The 15,544-nt window shown below is 33.5% G+C and overlaps 2 protein-coding genes and 1 non-coding gene across 3 annotated transcripts; all 3 read right to left on the bottom strand.

Moving 5' to 3' along the window:
• Positions 1–1,441: 1,441 nt before the first annotated feature.
• On the bottom strand, positions 1,442–4,701 carry LOC139852837 (probable histone H2A variant 1). The gene is made up of 3 exons (XM_071842173.1): positions 4,605–4,701; positions 3,688–3,819; positions 1,442–1,839 (listed from the first exon to the last, which is right to left on the bottom strand). Exons 2-3 carry the CDS (start codon positions 3,808–3,810, stop codon positions 1,543–1,545), a joined length of 420 nt encoding a protein of 139 aa, XP_071698274.1. The 5' UTR covers positions 3,811–3,819; positions 4,605–4,701; the 3' UTR covers positions 1,442–1,542.
• A 1,637-nt stretch (positions 4,702–6,338) lies between these two features.
• LOC139854222 (uncharacterized) lies at positions 6,339–7,211 on the bottom strand. The gene is made up of 2 exons (XM_071843539.1): positions 7,006–7,211; positions 6,339–6,708 (listed from the first exon to the last, which is right to left on the bottom strand). The coding sequence occupies exons 1-2, from the start codon at positions 7,209–7,211 to the stop codon at positions 6,339–6,341; spliced, it is 576 nt and encodes a 191-aa protein (XP_071699640.1).
• Positions 7,212–14,445: 7,234 nt separating this feature from the next.
• On the bottom strand, positions 14,446–14,552 carry LOC139856357 (small nucleolar RNA R71). The gene has a single exon (XR_011761843.1). It is a non-coding gene; the product is annotated as a small nucleolar RNA R71 (small nucleolar RNA).
• Between the last annotated feature and the right edge of the window lie 992 nt (positions 14,553–15,544).

The raw sequence follows: 15,544 nt of genomic DNA, 5'->3' as shown, positions 1-15,544 counted from the left end.
TTGGAACTGAGAATACATGCGCTGCTTTATAACTGTTTTACAACTGCTTTATTAAATGCCTTTGAAATCTATATTTTTGGACTGAGATACTTTTATAAATGTTTGACGAGATAGACACAAGCAAAACATTCCTCGAATGAATTATTATACAGACAGAAGTTATGTTGATTATTATTGAATTAGGTGGACATGATAATTGCCACCAATTGATGAATATATTTTCCCCTGATTATTATTGCTTGGTAACCTAAGAATTAGAAACGGGTATGACCCTAATTCACGTGAATCCTAAAGGTAGCTACCGGGTTTAACACCCCCACCCAGAATGTTCACTAGACGGAAGAGCTAGTGGGCGTGGTGTTTAGTACTTCGAAGTTTATATATTATACAGACGAGATGTTCTGTTTTCGGGATATTATTGATGCGCATTATATGTTAAGGTCGGTTACCATGTTGAGCAATGAAATCGAAATGAATGTTATGTATCGAGAGAATGATTTTTATACACAGGTTATGTGTATTAGTTTTGTGCACGAGATATGTGCACGATTATTTAAAAATCGCGAGGCAACCTACGGGGGAGAAAAGGATACGAACCTACTCTGCTAAGCATTATGAAAAATGATTTCGTACACGAGATAGGTGTACTGTATTTGAATCTTGTGGTCTATCAAAATGATGAATTTTATTGTTTACGATAAACTTATGAACTCACCAACCTTTTGGTTGACACTTTAAAGCATGTTTATTCTCAGGTATGAAAGAAATCTTCCACTGTGCATTTGCTCATTTTAGAGATATTACTTGGAGTCATTCATGACATATTTCAAAAGACGTTGCATTCGAGTCGTTGAGTTCATCAAGATTATTACTAAGTCAATTATAGTTGGTTATATTATGAAATGGTATGCATGCCGTCAACTTTCGATGTAATGAAAGTTTGTCTTTTAAAAACGAATGCAATGTTTGTAAAATGTATCATATAGAGGTCAAGTACCTCGCGATGTAACCAAATGTAATGTATTCGTCCAGATGGATTAGGACGGGTTGTTAAAGTATGAGGTATGATTACTCGCCCTTCCCGGAGAACCCGAACAGGGAAAACCTTACAACTTTTACCCCCTTATGTAGGATTGAATTTTGTTGTAACACGTTATCTGTTGCACACATAAAAAGTTGAAGTTACAAGGTTATCTGTATTCACATTATCAGTATCAGGAGGACGATTATTTTTAACTCTGATATACACGGTTGATCCAAAACAGTACGTGACCGTTTCCTATTGGATCATGTGACTAATTTTAAGGCAACAACCATCATGATTGACGAATTTAATAAAATGCTAACATGAAATAAACCAGAACCCAAAGACGATAAGCATGCAGGCAATGTACAATTTCTAAACCAAGGAATACATAAAGTCAAAGTCAAAGTCAAAGTCAAAGTCAAACTACATGAATCCTTGTCACAATCCCGGATGATATTAAACTAAAACGGTCACAAGTCAAGCGTTTTTAAACTAAAACGGTCAATAGTGCTCATTCATTCTTTAGTGGTTTTGTTAATGAGAGATTTGTGAATGTGAGGAATGACACCACCTCCAGCAATGGTTCCTTTAATCAGAGTGTCGAGTTCTTCATCACCACGAATTGCGAGTTGCAAGTGTCGTGGAGTGATCCTCTTCACCTTTAAATCCTTGCTGGCGTTTCCGGCTAACTCGAGCACTTCAGCCGTCAGGTACTCCAGAATGGCGGCTGAGTAGACAGCAGCTGTCGCTCCAACTCGCCCATGAGCTGATGTTCTTGTTTTCAGATGGCGGTGGATTCTTCCAACTGGAAACTGAATATATGTATAAAAAAGGATATTAGTGGTACACACACACACACACACACACACACTCACACACTCACACACACACTACTAATTGCTGGTTCATGGACAAATGGATTATCGGGTTTGATATATTTAATACCAAACAAGTAAATATGCAATGTATAAAATATAGCTAAACTGGAAGCAGGTCAAGCGTCACCCATGCTGTATTTAAACACATAATAACACCTCCTAAATGCTTTAATTAATGAAATAGGACTATTATCTAAAAAGCTAGTACTTGAATCATACCACAAAATCACCTGTTTTGACCTTATACCAACCCAACTCAATTGGCCACCTTACATATTCCTGTCTAATAATGTTATGTAAAAAAAGGAGCAATAAATAACGCACAAGGAAATGTAATACATATTTACACGAGCTATATAAAACATATGAAACTCTTGTGAGGTTCTTGTGAGGTTCCGATGGTGCAACTGCTTAACGTTGATTAATATCTCATATGCATTTCAATTGTCGTTTTCAGTAAAGACCTCTAAATCCAAAAGGAAAATCACATTTAGGTTAAGATACTACGCGCATTTCCTTAATTTGGGTATCATAGTTTTTTTCTCTAACCTTGGATACATGCCACCCTAATTTCTTCCCTTTAGGGTAACAATCCACCTCAAATACATGGTAACCAGGTCCTTAATTAGGGTAACAGATTGCCAAAGTTAGAGATAAAACATTCTATCTTTAGTCAACATCTAAAAAAGGAAAAATAAAGAAGAGCTGCTGCTCAATAGGTCAACTTTTGTAAAAACTGAACCACACAATCATGGTTCAGTTCCAAACAATTGAAACTGCAGCCATGTCTTGTAGCCTAGTAGTTGATTTATTTAGTCAAGATGAAATAGATGCCACGTTTTTACATCCCAATATATTTTCTAATATTCCTAACCATGACAACCAAAATTTCATAAAGTAATCCTCCAGTCATATTTGTGTTTAGAAATTTTCAGTTTCTTTCCCAGTTCCCACATTAACTGTATTAAAACATTGACACCACTAACAAACAGTGACTTATAAAACAAATTGTATATGTAACTCCAACAAACCAAACTGTAGTCAAATCCGTATCAAAAATTGAAACTTCAAAACAATATTGATGTGAATACAATTTTGACTACAAAACTTCACTTCAGTTTCAGTCTAGAGTAGTCTTTTGTAACACATCATTTCAAGACAACATACTACATGATTGAGAACCTTTAGCACATCTTAAAAACGGCAATGAGAAACTTTTAGCACATTTTATAAACGTCAACGACCAACATTTAGCACATCTTAAGACGACAACGGGAAACTTTTAGCACATCTTAAGACGTCACCGGGAAACTTTAGCACATCTTATAAACATCAATGGACAACGTTTAGCACGTCTTATACACATCAATGGACAACGTTTAGCACGTCTTATAAACATCAATGGACAACGTTTACCACTTCTTATAAACATCAATGGACAACGTTTAGCACGTTTCATAAAGTCATAAGCATCAATGAAGAAAAAACAGCATTAATAATAATATCGTGTGTTAAGAACTCACATTTAGTACAATATCACATAATAGTCTAATCAACTACTCAATAATTTTCCTAATGTACCATTTATAAACCTCTGACTTCGCATTCTCAAATAACTTCAATGTTAACAATCAAAACGCAATCTACCTTGTAAATAGCATATTCCAAATCAACATGCAACCACCCACACAATAATAGAACATAAACATCTATAGCAACAGAACAATAAAGAGTGTCATTCAAAAAGAACAAAGCACAACTTTATCGCGCAAAATTTTATACCTGCAGACCAGCTCTAGAAGACCTAGACATCGGCCTCTTCTTATCTTTATCCTTACTAGCGGCAGCTGCCGCTGCTGCAGTTGTTTTTCCAGCCAATAAACCCTTCCCACCCTTTCCCGCCATTTTGTATACCTACGCACACAAGTTAAACAAATCAAACAATATATTTATATTATGGTTAAAATTTTCCATGTAAAACATCAGTAAATATAATGGGTGGTTGGGATTCCTTATTTTTAAGCACTGCAAACAATATAAGCAGGTGTTAACATGCTAATTCATATGTGCTTATTCCTTAAAAAAAGCGGATAAATAGTTATCGTAGGAGTGTTTATATTTGCTTTTGCTTATCTGCTATAAAAATAAGCAATAATAAGATAAGCGCTTAAAAAAGCAATCCCAAACACCCCCATAATAGAATGTAAATAACTTTGACATTATAACAATTTTTTTTTAAATGATAATGAAATAGTGAAAAAGTGTATGATGGAAATGAACATATAAAGAATATTTCCAACACATTTTTTTTCCAAATGTTATTCAGAGCTTCTTATTCAAGTGACGTTTAAAAACTATCTTTTTCCTCCTAAAGTTGTTGTTTTCATACCTCACGAATTTACTGTTGTTTTGTGACTGTGTATGTTTGTCGTCATAGTGAGCAAAACGGTCAACAAGTAAGCTCGCATGAGCAGATCTAAGAAGAATTAGCGGTACCTTAATGTAATTGTTAATTCTAAATCATTAAAACTAAAAAATGGACTAAAAATTCAAGTATTTTACAGACAATAATCTTCAAATTAAACCTAACTTTGCCGTAAATTAAATAATAGAAAAAGACAATGAAGCCCTGAATCTAACAAAACAAGCAAAAATATTAATAATTAAGAAAATTGTTCAAATAGAGAGATTGTTGTTACCTGAAAGAGTTGGAAAAAGAAAAAGGGGGAAAATCGGAGGAGTTTAGAAGATGATAAACCTTCCTCACGAAGTCGATAACACTTGTTTCAAACTTATTTTTCCAGACCTGGGACTTCTAAAACCAGGTAAGAGTACAAAATATAATGCGCAGGTACAACCCAATGTAATACTCATTATATTTTACGAAGAGTAGTATTTTAGAATCGGTCTCAAAAGGGTAAATATTATGACAATAAAGTTAGGGTGATTTTGTTTATCTCTTAGATCACTTGTCGTAGTGGCGGTGAAGTTTCTTGCTGTATCACTTGCATTTTTATAATTTTTAGACGAATATGACCTATTTCTTTTTTAAGTGTTTTTTTTTAACAGAGTAATAGTGGTGTTTCTTTTTTAGTGTTACTTTTTAGTGAAATGTTGAAGTGTCATTTTATTTTTCTTTTTTATAATTTATTAATTTCTTTTATATTATTTTTATTATTATTACGGCGCCTCGCATATGGGTAGCAAGAGGGCGCTTATGATTATATTTATATTTTAAAAATGTTTTTAAATTATAACGGCTATATTATTGAACCCTTTTTTTAAAAAAAAAACGGCTAGTTTTAACCACTCTTCTCAAATCATAACATACACTTCATCTCTTCTAAAACTCTCAAATCATAAGACACACAATTCAAAATGAGTCCGTTGAATGTTTGCGTAAAAGTTCATTACGGATGTGAATTTGATCGAGAATTGATGATTTATACACCTTATGAATCACGAGATTATTTACTTGATGTGCGTAAGTGTCCTAATTTTTTGAAGCTGCTTGAGTTTCTCCAGCAAGATATACCTTACATTTTCAAACAAGTATGGTTTTTCAAAAAACACAACGGTCCTGTCTCGCTGCTTGAAGAAGATCACGATTGGTTTGCTTTGACTGGGCGAGCCTTGTTACGTAATCAACCAATTACGCTTTACACCGAATTTAGGGATGAAATCTACGCCATTGAGGAAAGTGAAGATGAAGATGTACCTGAATCTCCGTCGTTTCAGCAATACAATATTCGCGATTACAAAGATTGATGAAGGTGTAGTTTGAAGATAGCCGTTAGGAATTAATGTAATCGTTTTTAGGAAAATATGTTGTTGTTCTATTTTTTAGAAAATAATGTAATCGTTTAGGAATTAATTAAATAAACGCCTATATCTTATATAGAATAACAATTCATAAATATAACTAAACATAAAGTACATTAATTTAAATTACTAAAACGAAAAATTACATAATTTTAAAATTCCTAAACGAAACTAGAAAATACATAACAAATTACTCATCATTAGCTGTACGAAAGTAAGATGATAAGTTCCAGACGTGCTCGGTTAAATCTGCCTTCAACTGTTTGTGAACTTGTTTATCTCTTATTTCCTTAACCCTTGTATCTCGATCCCTCAAATTCCTTTCTAACCGACGTGGTGGTTCCTTTGTATCATTCTTTCTTCTCGTCGTCCAATCAGAAAACCGTTATTTTCTTGAATCATGTTATGTAATACAATACAATCATACATATGTCTTCTAATTTTGTTGAAGTCAATAGATCTCGCCGGGGTTTTTAACATTGCAAATCTACCCTGTAATACTCCAAATGCACGCTCAATATCTTTCCTTGCACTTTCTTGATACCGTTTGAATTTTTACGAGGTTCGTCAGTTGGATTATGAGGCGCTTTTACCAACATAGCCCAATCTGGTTATATACCATCACCTAAGTAATACCCTCTTTCGTAGCGACGCCCTTTTACTTCAAATGGTGAAAGTGGAGCAGTTCCATCTTTTATAGTGTTAAACAATGGTGAAAAAATCAAGACGTTAATGTCGTTGTTACTTGTTCGAACCTGCCATACCAAAGAATGCATGCCTTGTGAGGCGACTGCTTCAAGCATAACAGAAGGCCCTTTTTGATCACCTCTTTTGTATTGTCCATGCCAAGCAACAGGACAATTCTTCCACTCCCAATGCATACAATCAATACTACCTAACATACCCGGTAAACCATGTTTTTGTGCATGAAAATTATAAAGTCTAGCAACATCTTCGATAGTTAGTTTTCGCAAATACTGTCTAGCAAACAAATGAAATACACATTGACAAAAATTTTCAAGACATAAGGCAGCTGTTTTCTCCCCAATTTTTATATATTCGTCAAACAAATCATGTTCCATACGCCATTTGACGTATAGCCGCTGTACACTTTTGGAGAATTGTCAAACTTTGATGGCCGGTTGCATCGGGACGTTCCCTAAAATAAATAAAATAATCAGGAATAACGGCACTATTAAAATTAGATATACCTTCAACAATACGAAGAAATAACTCACGACTCATTCGAAAACGTCGTCTAATTTTTTTTCGGGATACACTGGTGACTCCGCAAAATAATCATTGTATAATCTTATAGCCGCATCTTCACGATCCCTAGCAATATAAACCCGAGATCGAGGGACTCGCGAACTACTTGCCTCTCCATCGACTTCTTCTTCCGTTAGACTATTTACAAAACTAACAATGTTCTCATCATCCGAATCATCCATAAGAAACTCGAGCATCTTGAATGTTTTATCCATTGTGAACAAATTAATTTTGTAGGTTGTATATAATTTGATAATAAGAATGACGATAGTATGAGTGTGTATAAAACTAAAATAGATAAGTAGTATATATAGAAAACAAATCAAATTTTTTTAATCACCAACGGTCAAAAAGGGATGGCCAATCCCCATCGTCCACGTGGAAGAGACGCGTGTGAATTCACCCGTTTCATTCGAACGGACACCCCCAAAATGAGTTCAAGTGATGAACCAATACCGAAGGTGGCGGCGTTTCTTGGTGTCCAGCTCGGAAAGTGACCCCGTCACTTGACCCCGATACAAGTGGTCTTAAGACTAGTCACAACGGGAGCACCGTTGAGCTTAGTCTTCCAAGCCGTTGGATGAATCCTTTGCTAGCAACATATCAATGGAGCTTCCTTGGATGACTATGAACCAACATGTCGTTGCGTAGCAATGTTTAAGGACGCAGCTTTGCTTTATTTATTTGCAAAAATACGGATACAGAGTGGTACATTGTGTTAAATAATTAATTTATGTGGGTCCATTTGATGGTAAAGGTGTATGTCATGGATAATAGGGAGTGTGATGGGTTAAGTTTTAGGAAGAAGCTGCTGAGGTGGCGCTGATGTGGCATCAATGTCTTTCCATGACATGTGTCATAGATAAGAGTGGTCTTAATGGAACCACTCAGTACTGAATGATGAAATGTTCACCATTCAGTGCGTTTGTTTCTGACATCTGAATGACATATGGAGGTGAATGGTTCAGTATTCAGTATTGAACCATTCAGAGTTGAAATACTCTCTTAACCATCAATAGTCTAAATTTTATGTAATGTTCTTCTTAAATCATATCCATAACACTTATCAAACAACCATATTGAATTTTTTTGGTAATGTTAAACGATAATAAGTTGATTTAATCCATTCATATTGTTTATTCAAAATGATTATCAAACAACTTAGTCTCATTCAGAACTAAATCATTCAGAACCTTTGAATCATCCAGTTTATGAATCATTCAGTTTATGAATCATTCAGTGTTTAATCATTCATATTTATCAAACACACCATTAAATATCAATTTTTAAGGACTTGTTTGCTCAGTTGGTCCCTATATTTTACACCAAATCGCTAACAGCATCCTTTGCTTTCTAATTTGGATTTTCGCATCCTTTAATAATTTTAATTTTGCAATCAGCATCCCTCCGTCAAACTTCTGTTAAATAAGTCCGTTAAGTCTTGACATGTGCAATGCATGTGAGGGTAAAATTGTCTTTTTACCATCTTTTTCATCTGAATTTAAGCTTCCAACTTGTTCTTCCAAAAAATTACAGACACTAATTTTTTTATTTGCTACAATTTGATTATAACTAATAACAAATGTCAACTGCTACCAAATAAAATTACCATATACATCAGCCATGTTTTCCTTTATATGCTTCGGACAACTCAAGTATCATAGGTGTCTGCATATTTTACAAATCGAAGGAACAAAGAAATTGAGTAAACATTTATTATTGGCTACGTTTGTTAATTGCTACTCTAGCTTATGAGTTACAGTATAACTCAAACACAATGCTGCAGATTCTATTGTCAAACCCTTTTAACCCTGTTGGGAATCTAATAACCCTCGAAACCCTTTTTAATCTTCTAGATTTTTCCCGAGATAAAAACATCCATATCATATATGATGAGTTGTTTGCTGATTCAACTTTTGGAGATGAAAAATTTGTAAACAGGGCAAAAATAGTTGACACAAAAGATACGAATAAAGATCGGGTGCAATTTTTTGATCTTTCAAATCTATCACTTAACACTCGTTGATCAATTTCAGGACCTAAAAACTATTATATGATTCTAATTTTTGATTTCAAGTTTTGGTAACAAAGTTTGACTTTTTGTTACAACTTTGACTCACGATTTAAAGATCAAAAGAAGGATTTACAACCTGAAAACTTGCAGAAACGTTCACTTGATGGTTGTGAACAACTCTATAATTTTAGTTTTCGTTGAATGTTCCTAGATTTCACCGTGGACCTAACTCATTCGTCTTTTCGGTTAATGAAGAGCACTATCTGGATCTTAGTGAATCTGGATCTGTTAATCGGATTTGATGTCGAGGAAGGTTCGATTTTGTAACATCCTGTCACCGGGCCTAGCTGAAATGACCCTTTTGACCTGAGATGTTTTTGTATGTTATTATAATAATTATATGTTTATAATTATTTGGTTGCGTAGTTGAGACCAGTTTGTGACAAGGGTCGCAGAACAGGTTCGTTTATTTAATTTGGACTCTGTTAAGGCAGTCAAATTAAGTACGAAAGTTATTAGATAACTGATAAATACCCGTGTGTGATGGGATATTGTATTGATCATAAATATATAAGCATGATTACAGCTAATTTCCTTTCACCCTTGAAACCCTAATCTCTTGAATCTCAATTTAGAGTCTAATTGGTGTTGTGTAATTTGTTACTTGTGATTTTGTGGTTATAACAAGGTAAAGATTGTTCGTTTTCATGATCTAATCTGAGATTGAATGAGTTTTTGGTTAGGTTTTGATAAAAGTGCATTTCTTGGTCAAATCTTGTTATTTTGGTGTTGTTTTGATGTATTTCGTTGGGGTTTATGTTACTTTAGTTGCTATAAACATTTTCTAAGCTTCGTTCGGTGTTAAAACATTTAGAAATCGAGATTTGAGTTATTTTGGTTCGAAACCCGTCAGTTTCTGCTGCTGTTTCTCGATGAATACAACCGTCAGACTGTGCAACCGTACGGGTGCATGTGCAACCGTACGGATGCATGGATGTTGGTGCAATCGGGCAGTGGATGTGCAACCGTAGGTGCACGATGCAACTGTACAGATGGACCTGTAACCGTACGGTTACACCTGCAACCATACGGATGTAGATCAATGCTGAATGTTGTTGTTTAATGGCTGTTTTATAGTCGTTATGCTGCTCGTGTGTCTAATTTTGATTAGAACACAGTACTAACTTGGTTTGTGTTGCATCAGGTGGAAAGGATGAAGAGAAGGCTCAGTAAGATTAGAATTCTGAGTGCCTTCTGTTGCTGATAGTCGGTGAGTGGGATTATCTCTTGGTGTAGTATAGAGTAGTGATAATGCTAAAAACGAACATATATTTCATAGCATTATCCATCAAGAAAGACAAGCTTTTAGTTGCAATTGTTCTATTTACAAGTGATATTCGTTTAAATAATAAAAGGTGAAGACAAAAGACAGATTCGACGAATTGAAGACGCAAACGACCAAAAAGCTCAAAAGTACAAAGTACAATCAAAGAGGTTCTAATTATTGATAAGAAACGTCTCAGAATTACAAGAGTACAAGATTCAAAACGCAAAGTACAAGATATTAAATTGTACGCAAGGACGTTCGAAAATCCAGAACCGGGACCAGAGTCAACTCTCAACGCTCGACGCAACGGACTCAAAATTACAAGTCAACGGAGTACAAGAATATAATATAATATATATATAATTAAATTTAATTATATATATTATATTATATAATAAATAAATAAGCAGCCCACGTTTTTAAAGACTTTTGAGCCTCCCCAGCTGGCCATACGATCGCATGGCCTTGAAGGGCAAAGCCCATGCAATCGCATGAGGCCCTTTTTCAGCCCACATGCCTATAAAAGTCGCAGTTTGGTGCATCAAAAATATATATCAATCTATCTCTCTATCTCACATACGATATATATATATATATATATATATATATATATATATATATATATATATATATATATATATATATATATATATATATATAATTTTAATTTTAATTTTAATTTTAATTCTAATAATAAGGGTATGTTAGCGAATGTTGTAAGGGTGTAAGTCGAAATTCTGTCCGTGTAACGCTACGCTATTTTTAATCATTGTAAGTTATGTTCAACCTTTTTACATTAATGTCTCGTAGCTAAATTATTATTATGCTTATTTAATACCGAAGTAATCATGATGTTGGGCTAAAAATATTAAAATTGGATAATTGGGCTTTGTACCATAATTGGGGTTTGGACAAAAGAACGACACTTGTGGAAATTAGACTATGGGCTATTAATGGATTTTATATTAACTAAACAATACCTTGTTAATTTAATATATAAACTTATAATTTGACGTATTTATATATAACCACATACGCTTGACTGGGTACGGTGGGCGGGATATCTATAAATACCAATAATTGTTCATTTTACCGGACACGGAACTGGATTAATAGTTAATAGACTTGTTAAAACAGGGGTGAATTACATTCAAGGGTAATTGGTGTAATTGTTAACAAAGTAGTAAAACTTTGGTTTACACGCAGTCGATAACCTGGTGTATCCATTAAACAAAGTATTAAAACCTTGTTACAATTCGAATCCCCAATTAGTTGGAATATTTGACTTCGGGAATAAGAATAATTTGACGAAGGCTTTCGCTCTTTATATTTATGACTGATGGACTATTATGGACAAATCCGTATGGACATATTAAATAATCCAGGACAAAGAACAATTAACCCATGGGCATAAAACTAAAAATCAACACGTCAAACATCATGATTATGGAAGTTTAAATAAGCATAATTTCTTTATTTTCATATTTAATTGCACTTCTAATTATTGCACTTTTATTTATTGTTATTTCATTATCGTTATTTATTTTACGCTTTAAATTAAGTCTTTTATTTATTTAATATTTTACATTAGGTTTTAACTGCGACTAAAGTTTTTAAAATCGACAAACCGGTCATTAAACGGTAAAAACCCCCCTTTATAATAATAATATTACTTATATATACATTTGTATTTTTATAAATTAAAACTAATATAGCGTTAAGCTTTGTTTAAAAGATTTTCCTGTGGAACGAACCGGACTTACTAAAAACTACACTACTGTACGATTAGGTACACTGCCTATAAGTGTTGTAGCAAGGTTTAGTTATATCCGTTCTATAAATAAATAAATATCTTGTGTAAAATTGTATCATATTTAATAGTTTTTCCTAGTAAAATATAAGCTATTTCATATACACCTCGCATAACATCAAGTATTTTTGGCGCCGCTGTCGGGGATCGATTTCTGCTTAAACGCCGGAAGCGCAACGCTAATATAAAAAAAAGATTTTTATTTTTAGTTACTTTTATAAAAAATACGCTTTTGTAAAAATACGTTTTAAAACCAAAAATATAAAAAGAAAAAAAAAATATAAATATTTTTAAGAGTTTGTTAAATATTTAAGTTCTATAAAAGTTTCTTTATCTTTATTTTATAAAAATATAAGTTTTATTTAATTTATATAAATATATTATATAAATATATAAAACAGAAAAATAAAACACAAATAAATAAAAATATTAAAACTCTCGGCCTGGTACTGTAGCAGCCCGTAACCTGGCCCGAAACCCTAGCTCATGCGATCGCATGAGCTCAAAGGCATATTTTCATGCGATCGCATGAGGGCATCTGACACTCCACGGTTGATTCTCGTACTGCATTAATTACGGATAATAATTATAATTATTATTATTTAACTTAAAACCCTAATTAGGGTTAGTATTTTTAATTGTTTAATTTTAGTTTTTAGATTTAATTTGTATTTTTAGTTTTTATTAATACATAAAATTAATAGTTTTATAAAATAAAAAATATAAAAATAATATTTTTATAAAAATTGTACTTTTTACAACTTTTAGTTTATTTTTATATTTTGTCTCTTTTTAATTGTTTTAGCGTAATATTTGTGTTTTTCGCTCGTATTTAGTTTTAATCCATAGTTTTTGCCATAGTTATTTTTATTTCTAGATTTTTAGGCTTTGCCGTAAAATCCCTTAAGTGCTTTTTCTTTAGACTAAAATTTAGGTGCTTTAGAATTTTGCGACGTCTTTTTAAGTTTTAGTACCCTTTTAAGATATTGTCATTTGGGATATAGTTTTACTTGTAAGCTTTAATATTTTTAGACGCAACTTTTAATTCTTAGTTTTTAGTTCCTTTTTAAGTTTCAACGCGCTACTTTCTTATTTTTATTTTTCGACGCCTTTTACCTATGTATCAATTATCACTCCAATTAGTAATCTCAATTTGCAATTTTAATTTTAAGTTAGTGATAATAATAAGGTTGGGTTAGTCGAGTGTTTTAAAGTTTTATAAGTCACTCTTTTTCTTTCTTATTTCTCCAATTTTAATACCGACGCGCTCTTTTTCTTTCTTATTTCTCGCCATTCTAGTTTTTAGGACATAAAATTTTCTACTTCTTCTCTAAATTTCTTTAAATTACGAAAAATTATTTTAAGTGGTTAAATTGATAGACATCAAATTTTTCTGGTTCGTAGTAATAGTTGGATTTGTACGTGGACCGGGTTATTGGAGCCAAACAGTACTCAATTATATTGAGACCAAACGAATCCTGCCCCTCTGCTGCATCTTTTGGCTATTCGAAACGTGGGCAAAATCAGAAAAGTCTATTAATTGGATAACTTATATAATTTTTCTTTCTTTTTAAAAACTAATAAGATATTCAGTGAATGCACCGAGCAAAACGTTCACCACCTTTTGTACGTTCACCACCGGTAACTCGATCAAGACATCTAGCTAATATTATCGCCGTTGATTTTTCTTTAGAATCGTCATCCAGTCGACCAAGTACTCCAATTCAAATTTCCGATTATCCATTTTTTGAACCCGACCTCACAATTGAGAATCCGAAGAATATTCAGGGACAATTCATAGATCCTGAACCACTAATCTTTCCTCCGGAACCACCAATCATTCAAACAGAGATTGTTGAGGAACGAACCATTAAATTAGAATCCTCTAGTGATTTAGATTCAACAAATTCAATCATGGAAAATATGGAACTTTTAAGTATGGAAGACCGAATGAGAGCTAAACGCACTGGCCAAGGTCACGCAATTACTCATCCAGACATTAATGCGCCAGATTATGAAATCAAAGGACAAATTCTACACATGGTAACTAATCAATGCCAATTTAGTGGTGCGCCGAAGGAAGATCCAAATGAACATCTTCGTACCTTTAATAGGATCTGCACACTATTTAAAATAAGAGAAGTGGAGGATGAACAGATATATCTCATGTTATTTTCCTGGACTTTAAAGGGAGAAGCCAAAGATTGTTTAGAATCGTTACCTGAAGGGGCGATTGATACATGGGACGTTTTAGTTGAAAAATTTCTTAAACAATTCTTTCCAGCATCTAAATCCGTGAGACTTCAAGGAGAAATTGTTACGTTCACACAGAAGCCAAATGAAACTCTATATGAGGCATGGACCAGATTTAGAAAGTTATTGAGAGGATGTCCGCAACATGGTTTAGACACTTTTCAAATAGTATAAATATTCTACGAAGGATGCGACATCACTAAAAGAAAAGACATAGACATAGCAGCTGGTGGTTCTATTATGAAGAAAACAGAAACTGATGCTTATAAAATTATTGATAACACTGCTTCCCACTCACATGAGTGGCACCAAGAAAAAGATATCGTTAGATCATCTAAAGCAGCTAGAGCCGATTCTAGCCATGACTTAGATTCCATTTCTGCAAAGATAGATGCTGTCGAGAGACGAATGGAAAAGATGACTAAAGATATTCACTCAATACGAATTAGTTGTGAGCAGTGTGGAGGACCACATTTGATAAAAGATTGTCTCAGTATTGAACTAACAATGGAACAAAGAGAGAATGTTTCATATCTTAACGAAAGGCCTGAAAATAATTATCAGAATAATTATCAACCGCCAAGACCAATCTACAATCAAAACCAGAATTATAATCGAAATGTTCCATACAACAACCAACAAGGTCCTAGCAATCAACAAATATCCAATAATACTTACAATCAGCAAAGACTTATTTTTTAAAATAAACCACCACAGACCGATGATAAAAAACCAAATATAGAAGATATGATGTCGAAGCTAGTTGAATCTCAAACTCAGTTTTTCACATCTCAGAAACAAACCAATGAACAAAATGCTCAAGCATTTAGAAATCAACAAGCCTCTATTCAAAATTTGGAACAAGAAGTAAGCAACCTAGCAAGGTTGATAGGTGAAAGAAAACCGGGAAGTCTACCTAGTGATACAAATGCTAACCCCCGGAATGAAACAGCTAAAGCCATTACCACAAGAAGTGGTATTACACTTAAACCACCTGAAATACCTGTAATTTTTGATGAAGCTATTCCTACTCCAAAAGAACCACAACCTGAACAAGATAAGGAAAAAGAACCGGTAGTTGAAAAGGTTAATGAAGATAACACAGTTAAAGCTAAACCTTATGTTAAACCATACCAACCACCAC

Source organism: Rutidosis leptorrhynchoides, chromosome 6, assembly GCF_046630445.1.
Source record: "Rutidosis leptorrhynchoides isolate AG116_Rl617_1_P2 chromosome 6, CSIRO_AGI_Rlap_v1, whole genome shotgun sequence".
Classification (NCBI taxonomy): domain Eukaryota; kingdom Viridiplantae; phylum Streptophyta; class Magnoliopsida; order Asterales; family Asteraceae; genus Rutidosis; species Rutidosis leptorrhynchoides.
The sequence above is the reverse complement of the archived record's forward strand: the minus strand, read 5'-3'. Positions and strand labels throughout refer to the sequence as shown.